Source organism: Scomber scombrus, chromosome 22 (genome assembly GCF_963691925.1).
Source record: "Scomber scombrus chromosome 22, fScoSco1.1, whole genome shotgun sequence".
Lineage (NCBI taxonomy): Eukaryota > Metazoa > Chordata > Actinopteri > Scombriformes > Scombridae > Scomber > Scomber scombrus.
This window is the reverse complement of record NC_084991.1, coordinates 17,859,278-17,883,277: the sequence shown is the minus strand read 5'-3', so window position 1 is coordinate 17,883,277 and position 24,000 is coordinate 17,859,278. Positions and strand designations below refer to the sequence as shown.

Sequence of the window (24,000 nt, the reverse complement as noted above, 5' to 3'; positions counted from 1 at the left end):
ACACACACACACACACACACACACACACACACACACACACACACACACACACACACACACACACACACACACACACACACACACACACACACGCGCGCACACACACACACACAGACGCACACTGTGCAGGGCTCTTGCCCTACTCCTTTCTCAGCTGGGGCCTCCCTGAAACGTGCCATGTATTCTCCCAGAGTGGATGAAGCTCACTGGCAGACATTCATTCCCACTTGAGTTCCTCTTTCTCCCCCTGAGCCATTTACACAGTGGAAAAGGTTAATTGCTTGAAACACCAGCGGTGTTATTTCAGCTGATTCCAGAAGCATTGCATTTGATATTAAACAGACAAGAGATTACTGTGATGATAACAAACTGTGTGTGCCAACGGATTATTTGTACATGTGAACAGGAAATGTTCTAATTCTTGGGATACATTATGGGGATAAGTTAAACTGGCAGAACACAAATATTAAAGCTTATCCTCTGCTGTGCGGCACAATGCCATACATCCACAGAGTGAAAGACAGAGAATTTAAAGCAGCTCTAAAGTTGTTAAATCATTTTCAGTTGAAACTGCCTTTACTCTCAGCTGTCCTCACCCATGAGTGATGGGTCCATGTGCAGAAAGCTGCACTAATCCCTTATGACCACAGTGCGCACAGTATCGTCACCCCATGAAGACCATTAGCTTCATAGCTGTGGGTGATCGGTCTCTACAGCTCTGGGTCAGCGCTGGGTTTACTTTTAGGTAGCAGGAGCCCGTAAGAAAGAAAGATGTGGATCAAAGTCAGAGTTTTGTAGGAGAAGAAAGAGGACAGACAGAGTCAGGGGGCATTAATTGAAAGAAACATTTAACTTGAAAAAGCAGAAAGATGTTTTGAAAGAAAAATCCATCCCACAAAACAACTTACTTTAGTTAATTAGTTTCCTCTATCTGATTTATGGTGATCAAGTCAGTCACATCACCTTTGCTCCATTCCAATTCTGACTGATTTGACTAGTTTTTTATTTATTCTACAGAGTCTTTATTAAATAGTATGTACATAGTATGTACACAGACATATGTTCCTTTAAAAATTCATCCTTTTGTATTTAAATTGTAGTTTTAATAGAAGACAAGATTGCAAATGCTGACCCAGTTGGCTGCTACCTTGCCTCATGATTTAGAGTTTTATTTTCATTTATCTTAATCAGTTGTATGCTTAAATAAAATGTTTCACTATGTATGTGCATGTGTGTGTGTCTGTGTGTGTAAATGTGTGTATGGGGTATGTATGTACGCTGTGAATGCTGAAACACATTAAGTGTAAGTGGCATCGGAGAGGCTAGCTTTGTCAAACAAATTACACAAAGAGAGAGGTAGCTTGCACTTTCAAGCACATTACAGTGATTGAGCTTGAGTGGTAGAGTGTGGCATTCTTTAAACACACCGTGTTTGGGGAGAGGTGGCGTATTCAAACACATTATGGATAAGAGAGATGGGGGTCGTGTAGCAAAATGCATTAAAGAGTCAGAGAGGTTGAGGGAGTGCAACATTTCTAAACATTATGCTGGAGTGACGATGGCATGCTTAAACAGAGTGTTGATGGAGAGCCGAGAGAGAGAGGAGGTCAAGAGAGTTTCTGTTTTATTTCAGCAAGGTGTGTGTGCTTTGTCTGCTCATTGAGTGCTGACTGAGTTTTGACATCAGCCCAACCTGGGTACACAAACTTACCAAGATATTTGTCTCACCTAATGCATACACGAGGGTTTATTGGCACACATATACTCATAGACTGACAAATACATGCACATACACATGGACATGTGAATAAAGTCACAAATTGACAAGCATAACCAGTTTATCTTGTGTTTTTCAAAACTTGACTCATCCAATAAAAGCAGCGTGTAGAATTACTCCTAGAACTACACTGCTAACCCTGCCGATAAAGCCCGCCATGAAAGATTAAGTTCAGATCCAGCAAAACACTTCAAGACGTGTTCCCCTATACTTTATCTTGGCACTGTGTCCAGCCCAATTAACCTTACAAGCAGTTCCCGTTTTCATGTTGCCAACTCTGAAGCAGCAGGGGCACCTCATCCCTGGCAATTTTCTTTGCCTGGCAACAGAACACCTTGAAAAATTTAGAAAAAAACGCTTTCTTCCACTCTTGTGCTCCTCTGGCAGCACTCAGGTCGAATCTTTTCAATTAGCCAGGTTGACTTTGCATGGCTAATTAAGTCCTCATCCTTGACGAGCTGTCTGACTTCTCCTCCAAGCCTCTTACTGGGAGCTTACAGCCCCGTGGGGGCCACTGGCCAGACGGATTGTTGTCCAGCTGGAATGGGATTAGCAGCGCGCCAGGGGCCTGAGGCCCACAGTCCCTGAGCCTTTGTTTGAGTCTGAAGTGTGGAGTTGGAAGGGGTGAAGCAGGGAGAGAGGATTGAGGTAATCCCTTACTCTTCAAGACTGCTCCCTAGAGGAGTGAATCCCCAGTAAACCACTGAATGCTGTAGACCACCAACCACCATAAGAACCACTGTTTACCCATCACCCCCCAGCAGGTAGAAGGCTAAAGAAAAAGACTCCCCCACCCTAACATAAATTAATGTATGCTCTGAAGGATAATAATGGCTGTAATCAAAACATGTTGTCCCCTGGCTTTATGCTGTAGAACAGCAGGTTATGAAACCCACCTAGTCCACTGGGATGTTGTTACTTGCACCCAACACAACCAGATTATATAGTTAACCACCTGTCAATCTTAATCATTTTTAGGTAACAAAACAGGACAACATAAATTAGCGTGCCCAAATGAAAACTTGAATGCTGGAAAGTAGTCCCTCAGCACTGATTTATAAATAAATAAATAACTGAAAGCATAGTAGAGCTGCATACAGTTTTTTGCATTCCAGACTTCATTTACACAAGCATGCCGGCCTTTACCTCCAAAATTGAAAGATTCTCATTAGTAAATGATTGAGTATATGAAAAGAATAAAGGATGCTGACTCCTGAGAGCAAATAATCACACCTGTGGCATGCAGGTGTTAGCAGACATGTTCTTACTGTAGAGTGTACACAGTATGATTATACAGTGCTGGTGCAGATAATAATAGATGATTCAAAAGGTAGGCATGTTGTCAAAGGACATGCCTTGTTTTGTGATGTAGGTTTTGCCTACATATTTTCCCCTGACTACTGTTATTTTAAGGTAATCCTGTGTATATAAGATGAAGACATGTTAATCACAAATAGCTTAACTGTCGAGGCTAAACTTGTCAAGTTTGCAAAATCCTGCAACAAAGAACACAGTGAGTGGTTTGTTTTAAAAACCTCCACCCTTTTTAAAGGATTAGGGGCCAAAGAAACAGAATCCTGTAAATTGTGAAGTTAGTCACTGCAAAATCACTGATCAAGTTTTACAAGCTGAAACTGGTGTGTATTTACTACTTTAGGCTGCATTTCCACCAAATCCGGTAATGCGTGAAAAATGGCAGCCCTCCATCTCATTAGAATGGGGGCAGTGTGTTTACACTGTGGGAGTGGGGACCGCATAGGGCTCAGCAAAAAACCATAGCGGCTGTCCAGCAAGAAGTTGAACAGGACTCAACTTTTGCCGAAATGCAACCCAACGTCACGCTGTGGTAACCAATAACATACATGCTAGTACACATTCCTGGTGGATTACTTTGTAACGTGAACATCGTATTTGACTGTTGACTTTGAGATCATCACAACCGAAGATAAAACAGTTGTTTTAAACTTTCCAGAGTTGTAAAATCCTGTGTTTTACCAACTGCTGCACTGTTTTGACTTTTGATAAGTCCTTGAATGCATTAATCTGTAACTCCAAGTCGACTTTTTGGATTGAATTTCATTGTCTCGCCGATACCTCGAACGACACACGCCACCACTGAGGCTGCCTGTGGTGTAGGGCTGGATTGTTAATTCTTAATGCAGCCTTAGTCTGAGTGTCCCTATATTGTTTTTTTCTGATTGTCAACATCTTCTTTCAGTTGTTCCCAATTAAGAAAAAATCCTCAGTTTTTTTAAATTAGAATTCTCTGCCTTTTTTTGTGCAGCTGCACCAATCTTCTTTAGTTGTAAATCTCAGAACTTTTCAGAATGGTGCTGGTGTCGTCACTGTCACACCTTTTCAGGCAAAATGGGGCATTTTTTGGTTGCCACTCATGGTGAAAAAACAATGTCAAACAAATAAATAGTAGCCTAAGAAAAACAAGATAATGAAAGGCAAAGGGGCAATCCTAGTCTATCATACAATGGCGTTAATATGTTGTCAACATATTGTTGTCATAGAAACAAAACACATGCACAGCGCTTCATCAGAAAAGTGATGGGAGCGCTGGGATGAAGCAATTTCCAGCGCCACCCCAGCACTTTTCTGCCAGAGGAAAACACTATCTGAACACATGCCAAGTGAGAATGAGATAATCTTCAGTAAAAATCCCTGTTAGTCAGCTAATTAGTTTAACTTGTGTTGTGAATATTACTAGGATGAACATTATATTATTTTTTCATTGTTTGCATTCCGGACAAATGTTATTGAAGATGCAAATGCACCGTGAGGCTCAGCTTGTAGTGTGACCTCTCCTCTCTCATGGTGCACCTGTGCCTGTGAGTCAGCCTCAGCGTTGAGCCAATACCAACAGGCTGTCTTTCATCGCAGTGTGACAGAAGCACATGAGATTAGAGCAGAATCCACCAAAAACAACCACACTGAGCTGAGGGATAATCAGAGCCCAAACATCAGAGGGAAAGGGGAGGACACTGCTTCATCTATCATCCAACAAGAATCCCTCCCGAAGAAAAACAGAGGGACGAGATGCGTCGTCGCTATTGTCCACCCTCACTGGCACAGGAAAAACAGGATGTGATGAGTTTCTATGCCTGAGGTGACTGGTGAAGCATAATGCCACCAGCTTTGCAACTTGTGATCCTATTGGAGCAAACAATGGTTGTATTTATTCATGTTCACAGAAAAGTTTTCCTCTTTCTTTTTGTCCATTTGGATGCAGACAAGTGTGTAAAATAGTTGGCCCAAATGTAGTCTTATCAATGAGATGGGCACTGACATGAAGCTCTGAATAGACTTCTGGCTTCAGGGCATTTTTTAAAAGTTGACTGTAGCTGGAGAAAAGCTGTGCTAATTTGAACAGTGCACCATTATTCACCATTCATGGCTCAAGTGACTTATGTGGTCTCTTACACTACATGTCAGTAGTCTACATTTTATTTTACAGAAATCACAAAGGCTTTACATCAAAGGTGTCATACAGTGCCAGAACAAATGCCATACAGCTGTTTCAGACACTTAATACATTGTTATCATCTTAATATTTTCTTTTTTTTTTCATCACCAACACCCTGCCACACACACACAGCCCCTCTACATATGTACAGTATCTTGTTGGCTCACCCTATTGAAATGCAAACTGGTCAGAGTACAGTGAGTCTGTATGCCATTGCATGATGTGATTGAGAATGTGTATAGCAAGCTTTGCCCAGTTCTCACCAGCAGGACCAGAGGCTGTTTTAAAGCTGCATTTCTTGCATCAGTTCTCCGAGACGTCAGGACTGACGGGTCAGAGAAAAGGAGCCTCCAACTGAACAGGAATGAGACTGATCCTCTGCCAGACAGCCTCAGCTGGGGGCCACCATCCACTTGATTTTTCCAACAAGTCCCCGCCCCCACAAACCTTCCGCCATCCACCCACTGTCCACCCTCCCTGCATTCATTTCTGGACGTGCACTGATAACAGAATTTCCGGGGAACTGTCCAAACAGACTGCCCTGTGTTGCAGTGTGTGCTGTGTGTTGTGTATTGGACATTGTGCAAAATTGGGATTACTCCATTAGATAGGTATCGGCTTCTGCTGCTTTGTCAGCATTTTAACCGAGAAGAAAGTCCCCATTTGAGATGTCGAGTAGTGAAACAAATCACAGCTCGGTATTTGTCTTGTAAATTGATGTTGTCTTCTCTCCTAATTTTAAAAAATATGGTTCAATCTGGAACTTTTGCTTGAGCTTGAGATATTTTTTCAGGCCCCAGATGGACTGTGTTGTGCTGGTCAAACAGAGCATACAAATGACACATTGACTTATTTATTTTAACAAGGGCTGTTGTACAGACACAAATTGCTGACATTTCTATTAAATCAAATCCATTCTTTCCTTCTCTTTCAGCCATTTTCCACGGCCAAAAGATTCCTCAAAAGTCAGCATCATTGTCATCATCCTGATCTCTGGGCACTTTTTTTCCATACTCAGAGAGACATTCTTTAAAGACATTTATTATAGGACAGTAAAGACTAATGGGGTGTTTCATTTGCCATAATGAAATCTAATCACCCTGTGGACAGTGCTTTGAACCCATCTGTCCAGTGGTTTTACTAGTATAAGTTAAGGCATGGAACAGACTAGCTCCCACTGTACATGCTTTCAGGGAAAGCAGCTGAAGGAAGGGATTCTTTCACAACCTAAAGAAAGTGTGTAGATAACGATGAAATGAGTAGTTGGATGTTAAACTTCTTTCCACTTGGGAAAAGATCAATTTTGATAGATGCCAGTGGATCCTTTAAGAGAACTCTCAATGGGATTTGTTAAATGGAAATTAAACTAACCATTGCACTGTAATGCACAACTGCAGTGTAGTATACAGTTTTAAAGAGGATGTATCATGCACATTTCCAGGTATATTGTTCTGGGCTTTATTGGAATATCTTTGCATGATTTACAGTTGAAAAAAAAATCCTTATGCAGACCCCCAGTTCAGCCTCTGTTTGAAAATGGCTGTTATAGCTCCTGTCTCTTTAAGACCCCCCTCCCGACGAGACCACTCTGTTGTTGTTGGCCAGATTCTGGAAGCTTTTGCTAGCTGTCCCTCATTGGATAGTAGTCCTGGCAATGCTAAGAAATACAAGTAGTAGGATCTCACTTTTTCTTCACTTCTCTCTTTGTCCGAAATGTCAGAATCTCTAAACTATGTGAGTGGGCAATGTGAACAACCTTAGCACCAACCAGGACTATAGAACAGTGGGCCATCTGTGGGCATATAATCTGATTTGGTGACTTTGCAAACTGGGCTTTCAGAGCAGGCCGAAGCCCGGGCTTTTGACTTGCAAGGGAGCAATTTTACATGTGCTCACCCAAGTTTTGAAATTTATGTTGTAGGCATATGACATTATAACAGTATACAAATGAAAGAAAATCATAATGTCTCATTTCAGGCCTGGATTTTAAAGGGCACATTTTTAAAGATAAATCAGTTAATTCCAATGGAAGCACTACAATTAGTGAATTCACATACATATTTAATTTTGATTACATTTTTGGTGGGCCTGCGAATTTGCATTATTAACCAGGAGCAAGCCATGGTGACAGTGCCAAACTTTGAAGTTATGGACAGTCAGTGAGTCCAAAATCAAGAAAGCTATCGTAGCTTTTAGCTGTGTTGCACCATCAACTTTTATTTATATAAACTCCACAAAAGAGGAATAGTTAGTAGACATATATAAGACAGGATTTGATGTTACAAATGCATCTTTTGAATTAAATTATTTTATTGCCATACTTGTGCTAGTATGTTCCCAGCTGGCTTATGTGACAGCAGTTAGCTCACCATTCAGAGTAGTTTTTCAGTCAGCCCGTCGAGTAGTGGCTACATCACAAAGCTCCTAGAGTCAGATATATGAATTTCACTTTGGACTTTCAGGTGTGACCAGACCTTTATAATTGTTTGTTAAATACAGAGAGAAGAAAATATTTAATTAACTGTATCTGTTCTTTCCTATACAGTATAGGTTGTCTATAGTTTACAGGCAAGAGTCTTCTGTTTAGTATCTTGCTGCCTGTGTTATTTGCCAAGCAAGTGTGAAAGATAATTGGTCACCTAGGAGGTTGTAATGGAGCTGCTTTGATGAAGTCATTTAGTTGCACCGCTTTGCATTTCATCACTTCTGTCTGTCAATTATACTTGATTTACAAGGAGTCTAAGGGACAGCAAATGTGAAGCATCAATTTGTGAGTGGGTGATTGCACCAGAGAGAGAGGAGATGGCAGGATATATCATTTATTAACATGGCAGGATGTCCTTCAATTATCCCTTGTCAAATTGAAGTGAATCACTTTAGTCATTACTCTTATCAGGAATGACCTCTCCCAGGTATACAGTGAGAGTCTGCATGACTGTGCATAAGCTTATGTGACTGGTATAAAAAGGTACATAACCACTTCAGAAGCCCGGGAGACTTTTTCCATGGTATTGTGCTTTAGTACAGGTGGGACTCATCGTTCACCATAGCAGCCTGTCAGAAGTCTGTGTTTACACAGATGGTTTGTATTCACCCAGGGCCTTATATGAATGCTGTAAAGCAAGCAGAATACGAGGACTTTGTCTACGCTGAGTAATGAATAGAAAGTACATGACAGTTTTGTTCTCAGGGTTACATGACATGGGGTCTCATAAAAAGTTAAAGGCGACAGACATGAACCACTTCCCCAGACAGACTGGGGCATAAAGGTCGTCTGAAGTTCTCCGAGGTTGCATTATGAGCCCTGATAAATTTGAACTGATAATATTGTGCTAATGGCTTTGGGAGAAAGTTGTGACAATAAATAAAAGAAGGTAATTAAGCTGTTAAAAAATGGGGTCCACACTCCACAGCTCCATTTAGGAGTAAAGTCTTTTATCTGGGGAAAAACAAGGTTAAGTAATGAGAGGTGATGAAATTCGGTGCTAGACTGCAGCATATTTGCGATGAGTTTTCTTCTCTTGATAAAACACAGAAATGTTTTCCCTGCCGTGGAAGTGTTAGCCTGTTCACACAGCTGGGGCAAATCACTGCAGAGAAGTTGTGGTGGTTGAGTCACCCACATGCCACAACACATCCACCATATTAAAAGGAGACATTCAACAACCAAGCTAAAATACATAATTAATTTTCAGATAGCTTTCACTGAAGTCATATGGTAGGGATTGATGTTGTGCTCATTTCCCAGAAAGTACATTTTTCTCATCCATCATTTCAAAACAATATTATCACCTTACTTATTATTCCCTGAGAGGAGGAATAGCGCAGGGGGAAGGAGAATAAAGGGGAGTAAAGTTGTTCTTTTCTTACTCATCTATGTGCAATATGTTATGTGCAGCTAATGAAAATGTGGTGGATGTGTTTGCATAATTTCTATTCATCCATATATCTTAAAGGATGAAACATTACATTATTAACTTTGTGACTGTATTATTTCAACTGGAAGTAAAACAATAATTCGTCATGCTGCTCATGCCTGTGAGTAACAATTTGATTATTGAGTAATAGATTATCTTCCAACTGATTTATTTGAGATCCACTGAGTCATAGTTATTGCATTTTGAATTATGATTCTGTTTTTAAAAATGAAAATGTAGTCATGATGGTAGCGGAGAGACTGTGGCAGCCATAATCTCTCAGTTTAATGTTATGCACATAATCTACAAGTCAGATGTGTATTAAATGAAGTGTGTTGAGACATTTAACAGAGAAATACAATAAATGTGGGTTTCGTACTTTAGTTTTTTGGTCGAACTCTTAAATATAAAACCTCCCAATTGACCATTCCACATTTGCTCAGCAGTATTGATGCCGTCGGACCTATTTGTCTGTCTGGCTGTCTGTCTCTCTGTACATCTCCTTATTTAACACGCATATTCTTGGAAGCAAATGTGAGCCATATTAAATCTGACTCCTCTGCCGAGCAGTAATGCGAGCGCCGGCGGTTAGTTTTATATGTTTCACAAGCGTGTAAATATTTAATAGAAGAGCGGGATAGAGTGCTGTGTCACTGTTCCTGCCCTGTCAGCCATACAGACATAGAGGGAGAAATACTGAGCATTTCTCTCTGACAGGAGATTCATCTACTAGACTTATTCTTAACCGTATTTCGCAGTCACATTAGTTTAGTGTAACAGTCGGATTCTTGGATCGTGTGACACAGACATGGATATACAAGCTGTTTACGGTTCGTGAAGATGTTAGTTGGTATAGATGTTGATGCCCAACTTGATATGTATGAAATATGATTGCGCTGAACAACATTCCAGACTTGGGGTGTGTATTTGGGGGGGTCTGTTTGGTATTTTGTTTCTGCATACTGTATGCTCACAAAGGCTCGAGGGAGTTCAGATGGATTTTTTTGTTCTTATAGCATTTCCAGTTCATACTTTTGAAAGCCACATGTCTTTCAGACTTACTTGAAATCCTAATCAGTAAATTTGCTTTGTATTTGTGCAGTACTTAATGAAAATCCTTAAAGCTGGATTAAGATACAGCTAGTGGTACGTATGCCCATTATTCATTTTTAGATAGAGTGACCAAACATGTTGATAATCATCTTCTGAGCGGATTAAAGCCGGAACCATCGTGTTGTTTGAGGCTTATAAATGCCACCTGTTAACCATTATTAACTGCAACTAATTATTATTTTAATTAATTAATTAATCAATTAGTTTGGTCTTTGCAGTTTCAGAAAACTGTGAAAATATTGATCACCATTTCCCAAAGCCCAAGATGCAACCTCAAATGTCTTGTTTTGTCCTGACCAACATTCAATAACCCAAAGATAATCAGCTCACTATTATAGAGGACAAAAGTAACCAGAACATATTTAAAAAGTTTAAGAAACTGGAAGAGAATTTGGCTTTTTTTTTTTTAAAGATGATTTAAAACAACTAATCCATTATCAAAACAGCAAAAGAGGGGAAGAACTTTGGGGTCTGCTACAAAAATGCAAAGGTATGATAAAGTCAGTACCTGTATTCTGAAATAAAAAAATAACCGGTCACAGTTAATGTTGGTGGCTGACAGAACTAGTATGTCATCATTTGCCAAGAGTCTTGTTTTATCCACACTCATTAACTGGTATAGAGATAGTAATGTGGGATTTCATTGCATATAAATTGCCATTAAACCAACAAATTGAAGAAATCTATTTGTTGCTATGCCAGTGCAGGTGACTTTAAGAAAACTTTCTGAAAAAGTGAAACTTAATTGGCATTTTCCAACTCAATTTAAATTAGTGTGGCATAAACAAGGTCTCTATGTAATGCTTTTAGTCTCATCATTACTCCACCACCTTATTAAATCCTTACCTCTTAATTAGGTTACACTTTAATTTCAGCGACTGACTCAGAAGCTAATGCTCTCTGAGAGATTCCTATTCACTTTGACTGTAGGTATAGAGGAGAGGAAGGGGTGATTTTTCCCAGGCTCACAAACTCCTTGATTTGGCCATATAGAAGGAATAATGAGCTTTTCCACTGTTGTCTCAGTCCAGCCCCGTACTTAAGTCCTCCCCCAAAACCCCATTCACAAATGGTATGTTTTTCATTTACATATACATACGGTTTAAAGGAATCCTTCAAGACTTGGATTAGTCCACGCCCCCCTTGCTTCAAGATTTCAATTGGTCCTTTCCGCATCAGTGGTGCTTCATGATGAGCCTCCTTTGGACTTAAATGACTTTGGAGTCTTTCATCCCAGAGTTGAAAGTCGCTCATTCAGTCATTCATTTGTAACATCGTACTTGCTGTTCAGCTGCTCTGATTCATATAGCTTGTTGGTTTGCATGTAGTGTATAATATAATTAACAAGCAGAGATTACATCTCTTCTCTGGAAATGTTGCTTAACAAGTGCACACCAGCTGATGACAGACAAAACAAGTCCTGCGTCCTCCCACACACAAACGTCAGCAACGTGGCTCAGCAGGAAATGATCAAATTTAATGAATCAGTGTTACGTTTCAGTCAAATTTCCTTGCTTCCTGTCATGAGTTCTTGATCTGCCCTGTACCACCGTCATCATATGAGTTAGAGCGGACACATCTGTGTGAGCCAAAGCTCCACAGGAGACTTCCGTCACCAGAAGATGGATGGAAATGTATCAGCAATGAATAAATACGCCCAACAACTTCCCTTCATCCCTCCCTCATTGCAACAGATGTTAAAGCTCGGTGGTGTTTTCCTCTCCAATAGTGCAATATGGTTCCACTTTTGTTTATTTATCCACTCATTCCCGTACTTGTTTTGAGTGGATACGGAAACTGGATGTGCACGCACAGAACCCCTATGTGTGTATGGGTCGGTGGAAAGCCTCACTAAAAGAGATTACCCAAGCTCCGTCATGCACACGATGAGGTTTCGTGACCCCATTGTAAACCTGGAGGCTGACCTCTGACCTTTTGAGAAGCGCTGAAATGGAGTGAAACCTCCCATTTCCCTTCGCCGGGGTTTGGAGCCACTTGCAGTGCAGAGGAAGCATTGTTAATGAGCTCAAGAATGGATTTTTAATGAAAGTGCCACTTTGTTTGAAGAGCGAGATTAGGACAAAAAGAGCATGCGAGAGCAGAAACAGGTGTCAGAACTTGAACAGACAGAGAATGAAATAGTGGTTTATATTTTTTGTGATTTTTATTATCGTGACTGTCTGTGGTTTTGAGCTAGAAAGAGATGAACGTTTATGTGTCTTTGTTCAACTAAATGCCAGACCCTCTTTCTATCACACTCCACATGTCTTTTCTGTTAAAGTTATCTCTTTGTCAGGGTTTTAGAAATATTAAAAAGCCTGGGTTGACACTTTCACATCCTAACAGAGACATATTTCAGGCTTCATATAATATGATATATTGTTCATTGTATAGCTCTCGCAGAGACGGGCAGGTTTACATAGTTACAATAATGATTGCCCAAACAGATGGGGGGTTTTCTTTCTTTAGTTTTTTTTTTTTTGCTCCTTTACTATGCCCACATGTTCAGGTAAATGTTTAATTGTGTCATACTGCTTGCAGAACTGGTGATATATTAGGTGATGCTCCTTTTTTACAGCCTAAAAGTGCAGGATGAAAAAGTCCAGTTGCACAGTTATCTCCTTAACATATGCTCCTCTTATCCTCCCTTTTGCAGTAAACGTTGTCAGTATAACTCACCCATGTGCTGATGTTTTAGAGTTTCACTTTCCTCACTTGTCATCTGTTACTGCATCTTTTATGGCGTCATATGATCCCAGATGCTCCCCCCCCCAATGTGCACACGAAGACAAACTCACTCTAGTCTCTTTGCCTTAGCCTGTCAAATAAGCAGCTTTAGGGCCTTGGTTAGCAATTTACCATCACACAAAAGGAAATGCTGTTCTGTCATAACACCCACTACCTGCTACTGTTCTTCCTCTGTCCCTCTTCTCAGTTTTGCTGTCTGTCCTCCACCTTTTCCCCATCCCTGTTTCCTGGGCATGTCATCTGCTGAGTAAGAGGTTAATGTGTGACCTCTTCTAACATAGAATGGGAAGTGGTGTTTGGCAACAGTAAGTGACTAGGAAGAGGAACTCCTGTTGTATAAAGGATGTGATGGCTGTCCGTACCTTGAACTTCATGTGTCATTTATCGGCACAGCAATTAGTTATTCTTTCTTAGCAGTGGCAGTGGCCTCAGGAACACAAGGTTAGTTCTGATATGAGTGTGATGGTTTGTAGTCATATGCTAGAGAAGTGGAAAGGCCAAAGGGCAGTGGGTGTGGAGTAAAGGGTGGGGTATTTCCGATGTTCCCAGTAAAAAAGACATCTGAGGTCATGTTACCATAATCATTTTCTCTAACGCCAGGCGCTTTCCATAGCGGCGGATGAAGACACACTGTCATATCAATAACAGCGCACTGACACTTGCCACACACACACAGACCTGTCTGACGCCTATCCCTATCCTCTGTGTCCTCATAAGCAGGGTGTCTCGTGTCCTCTCCTATTTTTACCGGCAGGCGCTGAAAGCCTCTGGAAGCTCCTTGTCAATGGGCATCTCATTCCACCGCCAACGGCGTGTCACCATTTATTAAGTCGTCATTACTCAGGGGTGCTTCGGCTGCCGGGGCGCCGGAGGGTGTCGCAAATAGATCGGCAAGGATAGGTCGGACTGTTGCTACACTCCCTAAAGGGCAACCCATAAAGGCGTGTTCCAGCACATCTCACTCCACCACTGAAGATCGATGCAGGTAGCCAGGCTACCATTAGTTTGGCTAATGTAGATTAATGGGGGGAAGGTAGCTGATCAGGGCAGAGACGAGAGGCAGAGGTCGATGGAGAGAGGCTGACTGTGAGTATGGGGCACTTTCATGTGTCTGTCTGCACATCGTTTTGTTTTGGGTAAACAGCTAAAAAGGCTGTTTAGACTAAAGGGGTGATGAGATACGAGAACATGGACGCCATGGTTGTGGAAGTGAATACACACAATGGAAGACATGGATGCATGCAGGCACACACATTAAGATTCCCCCAGACCAAACACATTCAAGAAGAAAAGAGGTTCAATGGCTTTAACACCCAAAAAGTTTTCAATTCTTTATCCTATCACCATCACAAAGCATGACATTAGGAAAATGTCTGGCTCACTACAGCTTAGGTATGAAGATTTGGCCGTCATTGTCAGATAAGCTGTAAACAAGTCAACTTTTTAGCCACATGATCTAAATTTGGAAGTAAAACTGAAACATAGTATACCTGAAATGTTGATAATAATCCCCTATTAGACAGGAAAACGGTGTGCCCACAACTGTGGTATGTATGGTAAGGCAAAGCTGAGACACGGAGTCTGTCTGTAAATGGAGGGTTCAAGCGACACTTTAGGTGATAATCTTAATTTTAAATTATTTAAAACTTGGAATGATTACCTGAACTAAAAGAATAGGTTGTAATAAACCCAAATGAGGCTGTTTTTCCTTTAGGAAGGAGATAACTATCCCAATGGATTCGGCACAACGATTTTTCTTGTACTTTTTCCACAAATTATTTAGAACTCCAAAATCACTGACTGGAAAAGTAATGTTGCAGTTATCTACAACTCTCACACAGAAAATGCTAGATGAGATATGTGATACAATGCAGAAACAGTAGTTCCAAATCAAAAAGCACCAGTGGCAGAGCTGCAATATAAGGGTACCCTTATATTACAAGCACATACAGGCCACACTCTCTATACCAGCCCAATCCTCAGGTTGTTTTCCTTTAGTGTCTTGAGGTGTGTGAGTTGACACATCACCACTCCTGTTTATCAAAGCTTTTATCGCCTCACCACTGCTATGTCACCCCTCTGAGAGGAAGCAGGAGGTGCCCACTCACACACACACACACACACCTGCAGGGGCTAGCAGGGGTTGAGAGGGGTTTGGTGGGGGCTGTTGTTGACCTGCCTGGCTTATGTGAATGACTTTACCAGAGACAGGATCCGTCCCAGACTATACAGGTTAACTACCAGCATGTGTAGGTTTTAAGTGGCAGGTTTCATCTGGATAAGTCAAAAACACACTCAAAAGCTATACTCGCTGTGGGAAAAATTGTGACCTGTAATTTATGTACAATATTCCTCCTAAAAATATATTATCTGACCACAAAAGTTAATATGGCAGTTTTAACAACAGGCCAAATTGACCAATAATCCTATAGGTAATGTGTTTTGTTGAAGGGAGTATACATGATATTGCTGTTAATATAGAGGTTAGACGTTTTGTCAGTCATGGTATATTACCAGGACCATGAATGTTTTTCTTGGCATCCATATACTGTAGATATTACCGTATTAAATCTCAAGTCCTTCATACCTCAGTCCCAACATTCAATCCAAAGATCATAAAAAGTCTCAAATATTATCTGCAGTGCATCCAGATAATATAGATAATGTGGAGGATCCTTCATCTGACTTTTTTTCACTTGTAATGATGAAGCTCCTCATTGTGAAATTTTTTTTTTGTATATTTTATAAATTGAGCAAACAACAGCTGCAGCGTATAGAACAACTGTCAGATGATGATCGAGCTGTAACATAAAATTTCTTGGCAAACAGATTAATTTCTTGGACAGACTTTTTCCTCCGTTCTCAATCCCAACACTTGTAAAATCAATCCCATGCTGTCATGATAGTTTTTCAAACCCAACTTCACACTTTTCTGACTGTTCTAACAAAAGGCAAACCACTGGTAAATTCAGCATCTGTACCAGTTTCTTAAACCTGCTCATCTGAAACAGAGCTGCAGCACTTAGCGAATTAATCGTCAAGTCCTTCAACTGAAAATTGATTGCCGACCATTTTGATAATCGAATATTTTTTTAAAGAAAACATTTCTTCAGTCCTCTATGATAGCAAACTGAATATCTTTTAGTTTTTGAATGTTGGCTGGGACAAACATAGACATTTTAGATTGCACCTTAATAGAAAATAATTGACAGATTAATCAATAATAAAAATAATAATTTGCAGCCCCATTCTGAAAATGAGGTACATGTAACTTCAAGAACAAGGCATATTATCACTGTATCAAGCTAAGTTGCATGCAAAATAAAGATTTGATTGGAATTTCTAAAGTAATGGAGATTATTAACTTGTGAAAAAAAAAGGAGAGTGGAGTTTAGTTAGTTTTAACTCTCTGGATTTTAGGTTAGGACATACTGTAGACCTGAAGATGAACAGATGGTAGGTTTTAGAGGTCCAACATAACAAAAACTGTTGGCAGAAGTTAGACATTAGATCCTCCTAGATCTCTGTGAGATAAAAGTGTTGCCCAGTTAATTTAAATTTATGGTGAGCTCTCTGTACACAGTTTCAATCTGTTGTCTGATTTCTGTTTTAGGATTCAACCTGCAAATCTTCAGATTTCAAAGTACTGTATGTTATCTACCATGACTGTGGATATTCCATGTTTGTTGATTCAAACTTGTATAAGATTTCATAATCCTTTTAAATTTGATAGGAACTGATTAAAATGTCAATTTGTATCAAAATTGCCCAGCCAAGACCTGGCTTTACCTGCCTTTTGGTGTAAAAACTGACATTAAGAGATACAACTCTAAATTAAATGACCATGAACAGAGAAAAAAAAGAGGTAGAGAGAGAGTTTGGATGTTGGAAAATTACAACAAAGGAAATATAGAACAAATGATGAAATAGGAAATAGGTGCGGAAGAGTCAACACTATAAAAACCCAACCATAGAATACTTCCTACCCACTATAATGGTTTCATCGTAGGTCTCAAGTCATCCCGCCCCCCTCTCTCGCTCTCTCTCTCCAGCACTCCCCCTCTCTCTCTCAGCTGCTCTTCCTCCCCTCCCCTCTCTTCCCGTGGATGGTTTAGCTCTCTCTCTCTTTCTCTCTCTCTCTCGCAGTCTGGTGGAGCCGCACACAAGGATTAGAGGGTTGCTGTTAGTGTCTGCTCAAAGAGAAGAAGCCAGAAGACAGAAAGAGATCCAAATTCTCTAGAAAAGGATAGCCTTATTATTCTGGATAAGAGTTCTTGATTTACCTTTTATACAGGCTTTACCTCTTTTTTCTCAGTCCTGCCTATTAAGCCAACCTATTGCTGAGTCTTCACCTGGGAGAGGACAGATAAACCAAGGGACTATCTAGCCTGGACCTCCACACCGGGAGCCATGTGAGCGGAACCCCTCCACCCACTTCACACTACAGAATTCCCCCCACAGTCTGCACTCTGAGCTGGGGAGCACATCCAGGATTTTTTTCCTCCCTCCTCCCTGGAACCTCCACTTTCAGGGCTTGCGTTGAGGGACTCTCCAGGTTCGGCATACCCCAGCGGGAGCCACTCATCTCGGGGCACTGGTTGGGGTGTGAGTGCCCCCTGGTCTGGAGGCCAGCCAGCAGCACTCCAGCACCATGGATTACCTGTTTGGCATTATAGTGCTGCTGTGCGGGGCGGTGCAGCTGGGAAGAGGAGTTGAGCCCAAGCACAACGTACCCAGGCTAAAGCTGTCATACAAGGGTAAGCCCATTCTCCGTTCTCCCCTGAGTTCAAGATATATGGGACCACAGTGGTTGCTAGGATTTTTAGTGTAGACTAGCTGATATAGTCTATTTTTCTTGGTCATGGGTGCTCTTTAATGCTCATCTTTTCATCCATTATTTCATATGTTGAGTATTTTTTTCCTACTACATTTCTATATATCTATTTCTGCTCTCTCAGTCACTCTTGGTCAGCACGCAGCATCTAACTTAACCTCTGGATTCCTCTCACCCATTAACTCACTCCTTCCTTCATACTTGCCCTGCCTGTCTCTCAGAATTCACTATTCTCCTTACAAATAGTCAGATTGGTTCCATATGCTGAGGAAGGGCTGTTGCCTGAAGTTCAATGTATATATTGGCCCCTGTACCAATTTTCCCCTTGTGCTGTCCCCTTCTCTTAGTACTGTACAGCCCTGTTAAGTGCTCTGAACAGGCAGTAGAGCCTCTGTTTTAATGGCTTCTGTCCCAAAAATCTGCTTTGGGCCCGACACAGAGCCTTTCTTTAAGAAGGTTTCCTGACCTTTCATTACTATATCCGAAATTGATCCAACAGTTGGAGAGTTTTGTTCATATGTACGTTGATGTAATGTTCGTGCTTCCGATCATTTATTTGTCATGGATTGTACTGGTTGAGGATGAGAGGGAGTTTCGTGCGTCTTTTTATATTGTGCACGTGTAAGTTTTTGACGTATACAGCAAACATGTTATTCTCTCTCCTTCTGTGTTATTTTGAGGGGAGACTGCGGAGCGCCGGTTCTTCCTCTCCTCCTCCCTCCTTCCCTGTCTTTCTCTCTTTCTCTGTCTCGTCTCCTCTCTCACACCCTACACTAAATCAGGCTCTTTGTAATAGCAGACTTTTCATCTTCGCTAGAAATAACTGGCAACATTTTTGGCATATTTTGGGAAGGTTTTTAATGCCAGTGAGGGAGGCTGTTTTGGTTCTTTGCCCTAAAACATGACCTAAAGTATATAGCTGGGAGTGTGGTCTCTCAATTCTTTATTTTAGTCCTGCCTCCCTCGTAACACATGCCCTCTGAAAATTTATGAAGAGGCTGATTTGCCGTCGTTTTGCAGCTGACAACATGAATGTGCGGTTGAATATCCGCTTGTGTGTTTGACTGTCACCCAAAGCTTTGGTTCCTCAGATAATTTCAATCTATCCTGAGGTGAAATCCAATTTCAGTGTCGAAGGGGGTGAATATGATGTTTGTCACTCTAATTCCTTTTCTATCTTTAGCTGAGACGTTTGGTATAACTTATGTTTAGAGGCCTGCTATATGACATGTTTTATTCTTCAGATCAAGTGCAAGTTGTAATTTTGGTACGGTATATTTTTCTTTATCACCCTTTCAACTTCCAAATGTCTATGATGTTTGTCTCTGTTAGATTCTAAATCTAAAATAAAAATATACAGCTCTTGTATTTTAACATTAATGAGCTTGTGCAGGATGTTTTGGTGTGGTTGCCATATCAGGATGTAAGATTTTAAGGGGTGATGACATGCATTTACCATGTGAACAAAATCAATCTGGAAAGAATCATAGTTGAACTTACCTGCTGCAAGTCATACATCCCCTGGGCTCCATCATGTCAGTTCACACAGAGCCAAACCTCTACGCCTGATGGGAAAATGTCATCCCTTCTTTACACAGCCATCTGTTTAAAGAATGCAAATATAGTTCCCTCCTGCCCCCTTTTGTGATCCTCTTCACTGTTCAGTCTGACAAGTGAACATGTTGCTGACAACAATACCCGACAAGAGATATGTCATCAAGCATCAAAGCCTGTATTGGCTGTATGAGTGATGGATGTGTGTCTTCAAACCAAGAGAGTGGATCTGCAGGAAAAGAGTAGCCTGTCATGATAGATGCACTTTAGTGGATGTGCAATAATTTTGCTATAAGTACATCAAAACCTTGTGTGTGTGTGTGTGTGTGTGTGTGTGTGTGTGTGTGTGTGTGTGTGTGTGTGTGTGTGTGTGTGTGTGTGTGTGTGTGTGTGTGTGTGTGTGTGTGTGTGTGTGTGTGTGTGTGTGTGTGTGTGTGAATGTTCTTGCCACGTCTTGGTGTGAGGACTCAACACCCTCTCTTGTGATTTCCCCACCTTAGACTCTAAGCGGAGTGTGTGTGTGTGTGTTTGTCTGTTTGTTTTTGTGTGTGTGTGTGTGTGTGTGTGTTTGTGTGTGTGTGTGTGTTTTAGCAAGGCAAAAATGTGTCAGGTCTGGCATGCACTCATATAATTAGACACCTGGTTTTGTGTGTGTGTCTGTGTATGTATGCATCAGATCACAAATGTGTGTCTTTTATTATTCTGTGTGTATGTATGTGCAGCTTTATGTGTTTGCTAACTGCTGTTGGCTTCTTGCTGTTGTGTGTGTATATGTACGCATGTCTTATGTGAGTGGAGACGGGTTGTAAAGGCATGGAAGTGTATCATGTGCCACTGCTTTTGTCTGTCACTGCTTGCCAGTGTCACGGGCCCACAGGTGTTTGATAGTTCTCTTGATGCCTGTCAGGGGACGATTCTCAGTTAACACCCTCACTGTGGTGGATGAAGGGAGGGATGTCAGCACGGTGGGAGCGATGGTGGAGGGGAGGAGATTTGCTTTAATGAAGGAAAAGCTGGCAGACTTACAGTAGACGACGCAGAAGGAAGGGAGGCTGGTCGTTAAGTGAAGTGTCACTCATCCCCTCTCCCTCTGCGAAGCCAGCATTGTAATTAAGTCAAATAAACGACAAGGAGGAATCCTCTTGGGAAGGGCAGTCAAACAAACGCTGAGCAAAATAGTCGGCTAGTCCTTCGAGTGGGGCGACCACATGATCAGAGAGTGAAAGACAGATCGAAGCCCTGACGTCGGACAGTTGCAAGAATCAAGCAGGGCCTGTGATTTCGGACAGTCAAATACACTCAGAGCATGTGAGTGAGCAGAGTCCCATTAAGTCATTTTCAACAGTAGCGTGGTGTGACTCTACCAATAGGTGTAGCTATGGCCCAAGGTAGCTCTGCGTATTGATTGATGCTGGATTGAAAGGACAATTAGCGAAAATCTCATGAGATTTATATGCTAACCTTAACCCTAACTGTACTTGTGAGAGTTTCTCCCCTCCCTGTGTATTTTAGCCATGAGCATGCACTGTATAATGTAGCAGAGAGCCAGCTGCCAGTGGCTAGGGGCTAGGCTAACAGTTTCTAAAATATTTTTTAAGAGTATCTTTTGGTGGTCGCCTAACAGCTGCTTTCACTTTACAATTGTCACAATAGTACCACAACAATCCCTGTATGTTTTGCTTACTTTTTGGGGGTGAATGTTAGCTAATAAGGAAGCAGCAATTGGTTGGAAACTGAGGCAACATTTCTTGGGCGTAAAATTTTCTGCTGAAGATCCAGTTACAGTATTTTTGGCGTGCAGTGTCAACCAATCAGGGCCTCCAGGAAAAGCTGAACATATTACAAACAAACCACCGTTGAGTGGAGAAAAGTGTGTACTTTTGCACACAGACAAAGATTGGAAGCAGAACGTTTTCATTAGTTATCACACGTTACTGTAATTATGTATAATTTATGTGAGGGTGACAACTGAAATGTACACACACACAACAATAACTAAAATGATTTTTCATTAAAATATGTATTTCACAATTGGAATTTCAGGAGGGGCCCTTACTGGACCACACGCCCCTGATTATCAAATGAGTGCTGATGACATGCCTCTAGGGATAGATAGTCAGTAAAGTGAGTCATTTTCTTCTTCTAGAGAGGACAGCCAAATGACTGCAGAGTGAGCAGTTTGTGAGGTAGAACGACAGAGGAATGGAGGCAGGTAAGATAAAATGACCTCTCATGGGACGGCTGGCGCAGAAAGTGCAGAGTAAATGATTTCCCAGTGGGGTCAGTTAGACATTCAGCAAAAAGGATCTGTCTTCATGGGGACAGAACGATGATCACAAGAGTTAATGATTTTCTCTTCTCCTTGAGACGGAAATAGCTCTAACTTTCCTTGCCTCGACTAGTAATATAAGGAGAGGGAGGCATAAAGTGAAACTCAAGTCCAAGTTAAAATAATCTTGCTTAGCAAAGATATTAGGCATGTTGATAACAGTTCATCAAAGGCTGATGTGTATGAACAACTGATAGAAATTAATTTTGGCTAGCAATAGTTTAAGATAACAGATGACAACCTGATTTCTTACTAAATACTAGAATCTGGAAAAACCTAGCAGTTGATAATATTATAAAATTATTACGTCAGATATTTTAATGTTACACAACTAAGTCTGCTCAATGCTTCGGCTGGATTACAGATATACATCCTCCATACAAACTGCAATGATTAAACAAGTATACATTCCCACTGATCAATACCTGCACACAATCACATTCCTGAACACACTGCACGTACAGCACTGTAAATAACCATCAAGGGGAACACTGACCCCTAAAGGTCGATCAATGTGCATGCATCACAGTGAATGCACAGATAGCGGGGGGCAGAGCTGTAGAACTGCAAAATGTGACCCTATTGTGATCCCTGAAAATGAGCCAGCAAGCTACACTTTAGGACTTTAAAGGCCTCGTTAAACAACCTGATAATTACCCTCGGCCTTTGTAATTACGGAGCCTACTGTATGACCTCTTAATGCCATCACGGCTGCCCCATGCTGGCTGGATGGGTGGAACTGAGGAGGAAAAGACAGAGCGAGACTGAGAAAGAGACAGGGAATCTGGAATTGGCTTACAACCCTTCAAAATAGACACTTGGTGTGGAACCACACTCAACGCAGTCTGGACTCAGCCCCATAATAAGCCCGTCTGTGTGAGTGTGTCCATGTGTGTTAGTGTGTGGGCGTGCCTGCCTATGAAAATATGCATTGCATGTATTTTTGTGGGTGTTTGCATGTGTTGGTTTATTAGTGTGTGTGTTATCTGTTCACTCCCTTATATGTGAATGAACATCTGACTCCTTCTCTTTTTGCTCTTTGTTTCGCTCTGTTGTATCTGTCCGCTCTGTGGGCTGGGGCTGACAGAGCGGATGTAGATAATTATAAGGTGTTCTCCCAACGCGGCAACTTTGGAGATGTCTGCCTCCATCTTTCTCTCTCTCTCTCATCGTTCTTTTCTTACTACCCCTTTCTCCCCCTCCTGCGGCTCAGTCGCTTCTCAAGGAACCACAACACCGCAGACCCTAAGTACAATCTTCAAGTAGGCTGTGTGTGTTGTCTCCTTTTCCTGTCTCTTTGATTGCAGTTCAGTTGATACATGTCTCCTGGCTATCCTTCTTTTCAACTCTATTTGGACACACGCACACACACTCTGGACTACCCTCCAGCTCCAACACAGCCACATTCCAATAGTGTAAACCAATGTTTTTCAGTTACTTGTTTTTCAACTTTGCCCATATGTTAAAACTGAATATTTCACATTTTAGTCATATACCTGACCAAAGTGTTTGGTAAGGTCCCACCAAACTATTCCACAAGTTGATAGATGGCATAATGAAGTGTGTAAGTGCATATTTGTGCCGACACCCATTGCCACACAGATAAATGTGCAACAACACAACCGCACTTAGAAACAAAAAAGCCATTCATCAAGATCTGCGGTTGCAGTTTTACACTTGCATACTAATACAGTGATTTTAATACCACTGTGGATTTTCTGCTTATTCATAGATTGCTTGATTTGTGTCTTATTTGACCGTATGTGGTTTAAACTAATACAGGGATGCAGAACGAGCCATTATGTTGTGTTATTATTATCCCATGTGTTGCAAAATAGGCTGGAATCATTTGTGAGTTTTATGACCTTTCGGTTGCTTGAGTCCATACTTTTGCTTTCCAAGTTAGTGTGTGTTTTGGAATGTCATGTCTTTCCCCAGTCTTCGTAAAATGTTCCCTAATTACAGTGGTATTTGCTTTAGAAAATTTAAAAGAAAATAATTATCAACAACAGTCTGGAAGCGCGCTCGTAAGTCGCAAAAGGAAGTATTGTGAGCGCTGTGTGTGTTTGCTAAAAGATTATTATGTGTGTGCGCACAGAAATTGTGTATGTTCAGAGTCAGTATGTGTACATAAGGACTGTGCGGGCATGCACACATGAAAAATATCCTGTGTCTTTGCATCTGTGTTTGGGATGAAGGCTTGGGTTACAGCATGGTGCAGATTGCTGAACTATGGGTATGAATGGGTCCTGCCAC

The 24,000-nt window shown here is 41.2% G+C and overlaps 1 protein-coding gene across 1 annotated transcript in view; it reads left to right on the top strand.

Moving 5' to 3' along the window:
• Positions 1-17,069: 17,069 nt before the first annotated feature.
• sema3aa (sema domain, immunoglobulin domain (Ig), short basic domain, secreted, (semaphorin) 3Aa) overlaps positions 17,070-24,000 on the top strand; it is a 33,041-nt gene continuing 26,110 nt past the window's right edge. Inside the window, exon 1 of the mRNA XM_062443422.1 lies at positions 17,070-17,784. Coding sequence (XP_062299406.1) covers positions 17,679-17,784 — 106 coding nt within the window. The 5' untranslated portion in view covers positions 17,070-17,678. The remainder of the gene's footprint in view (positions 17,785-24,000) is intronic.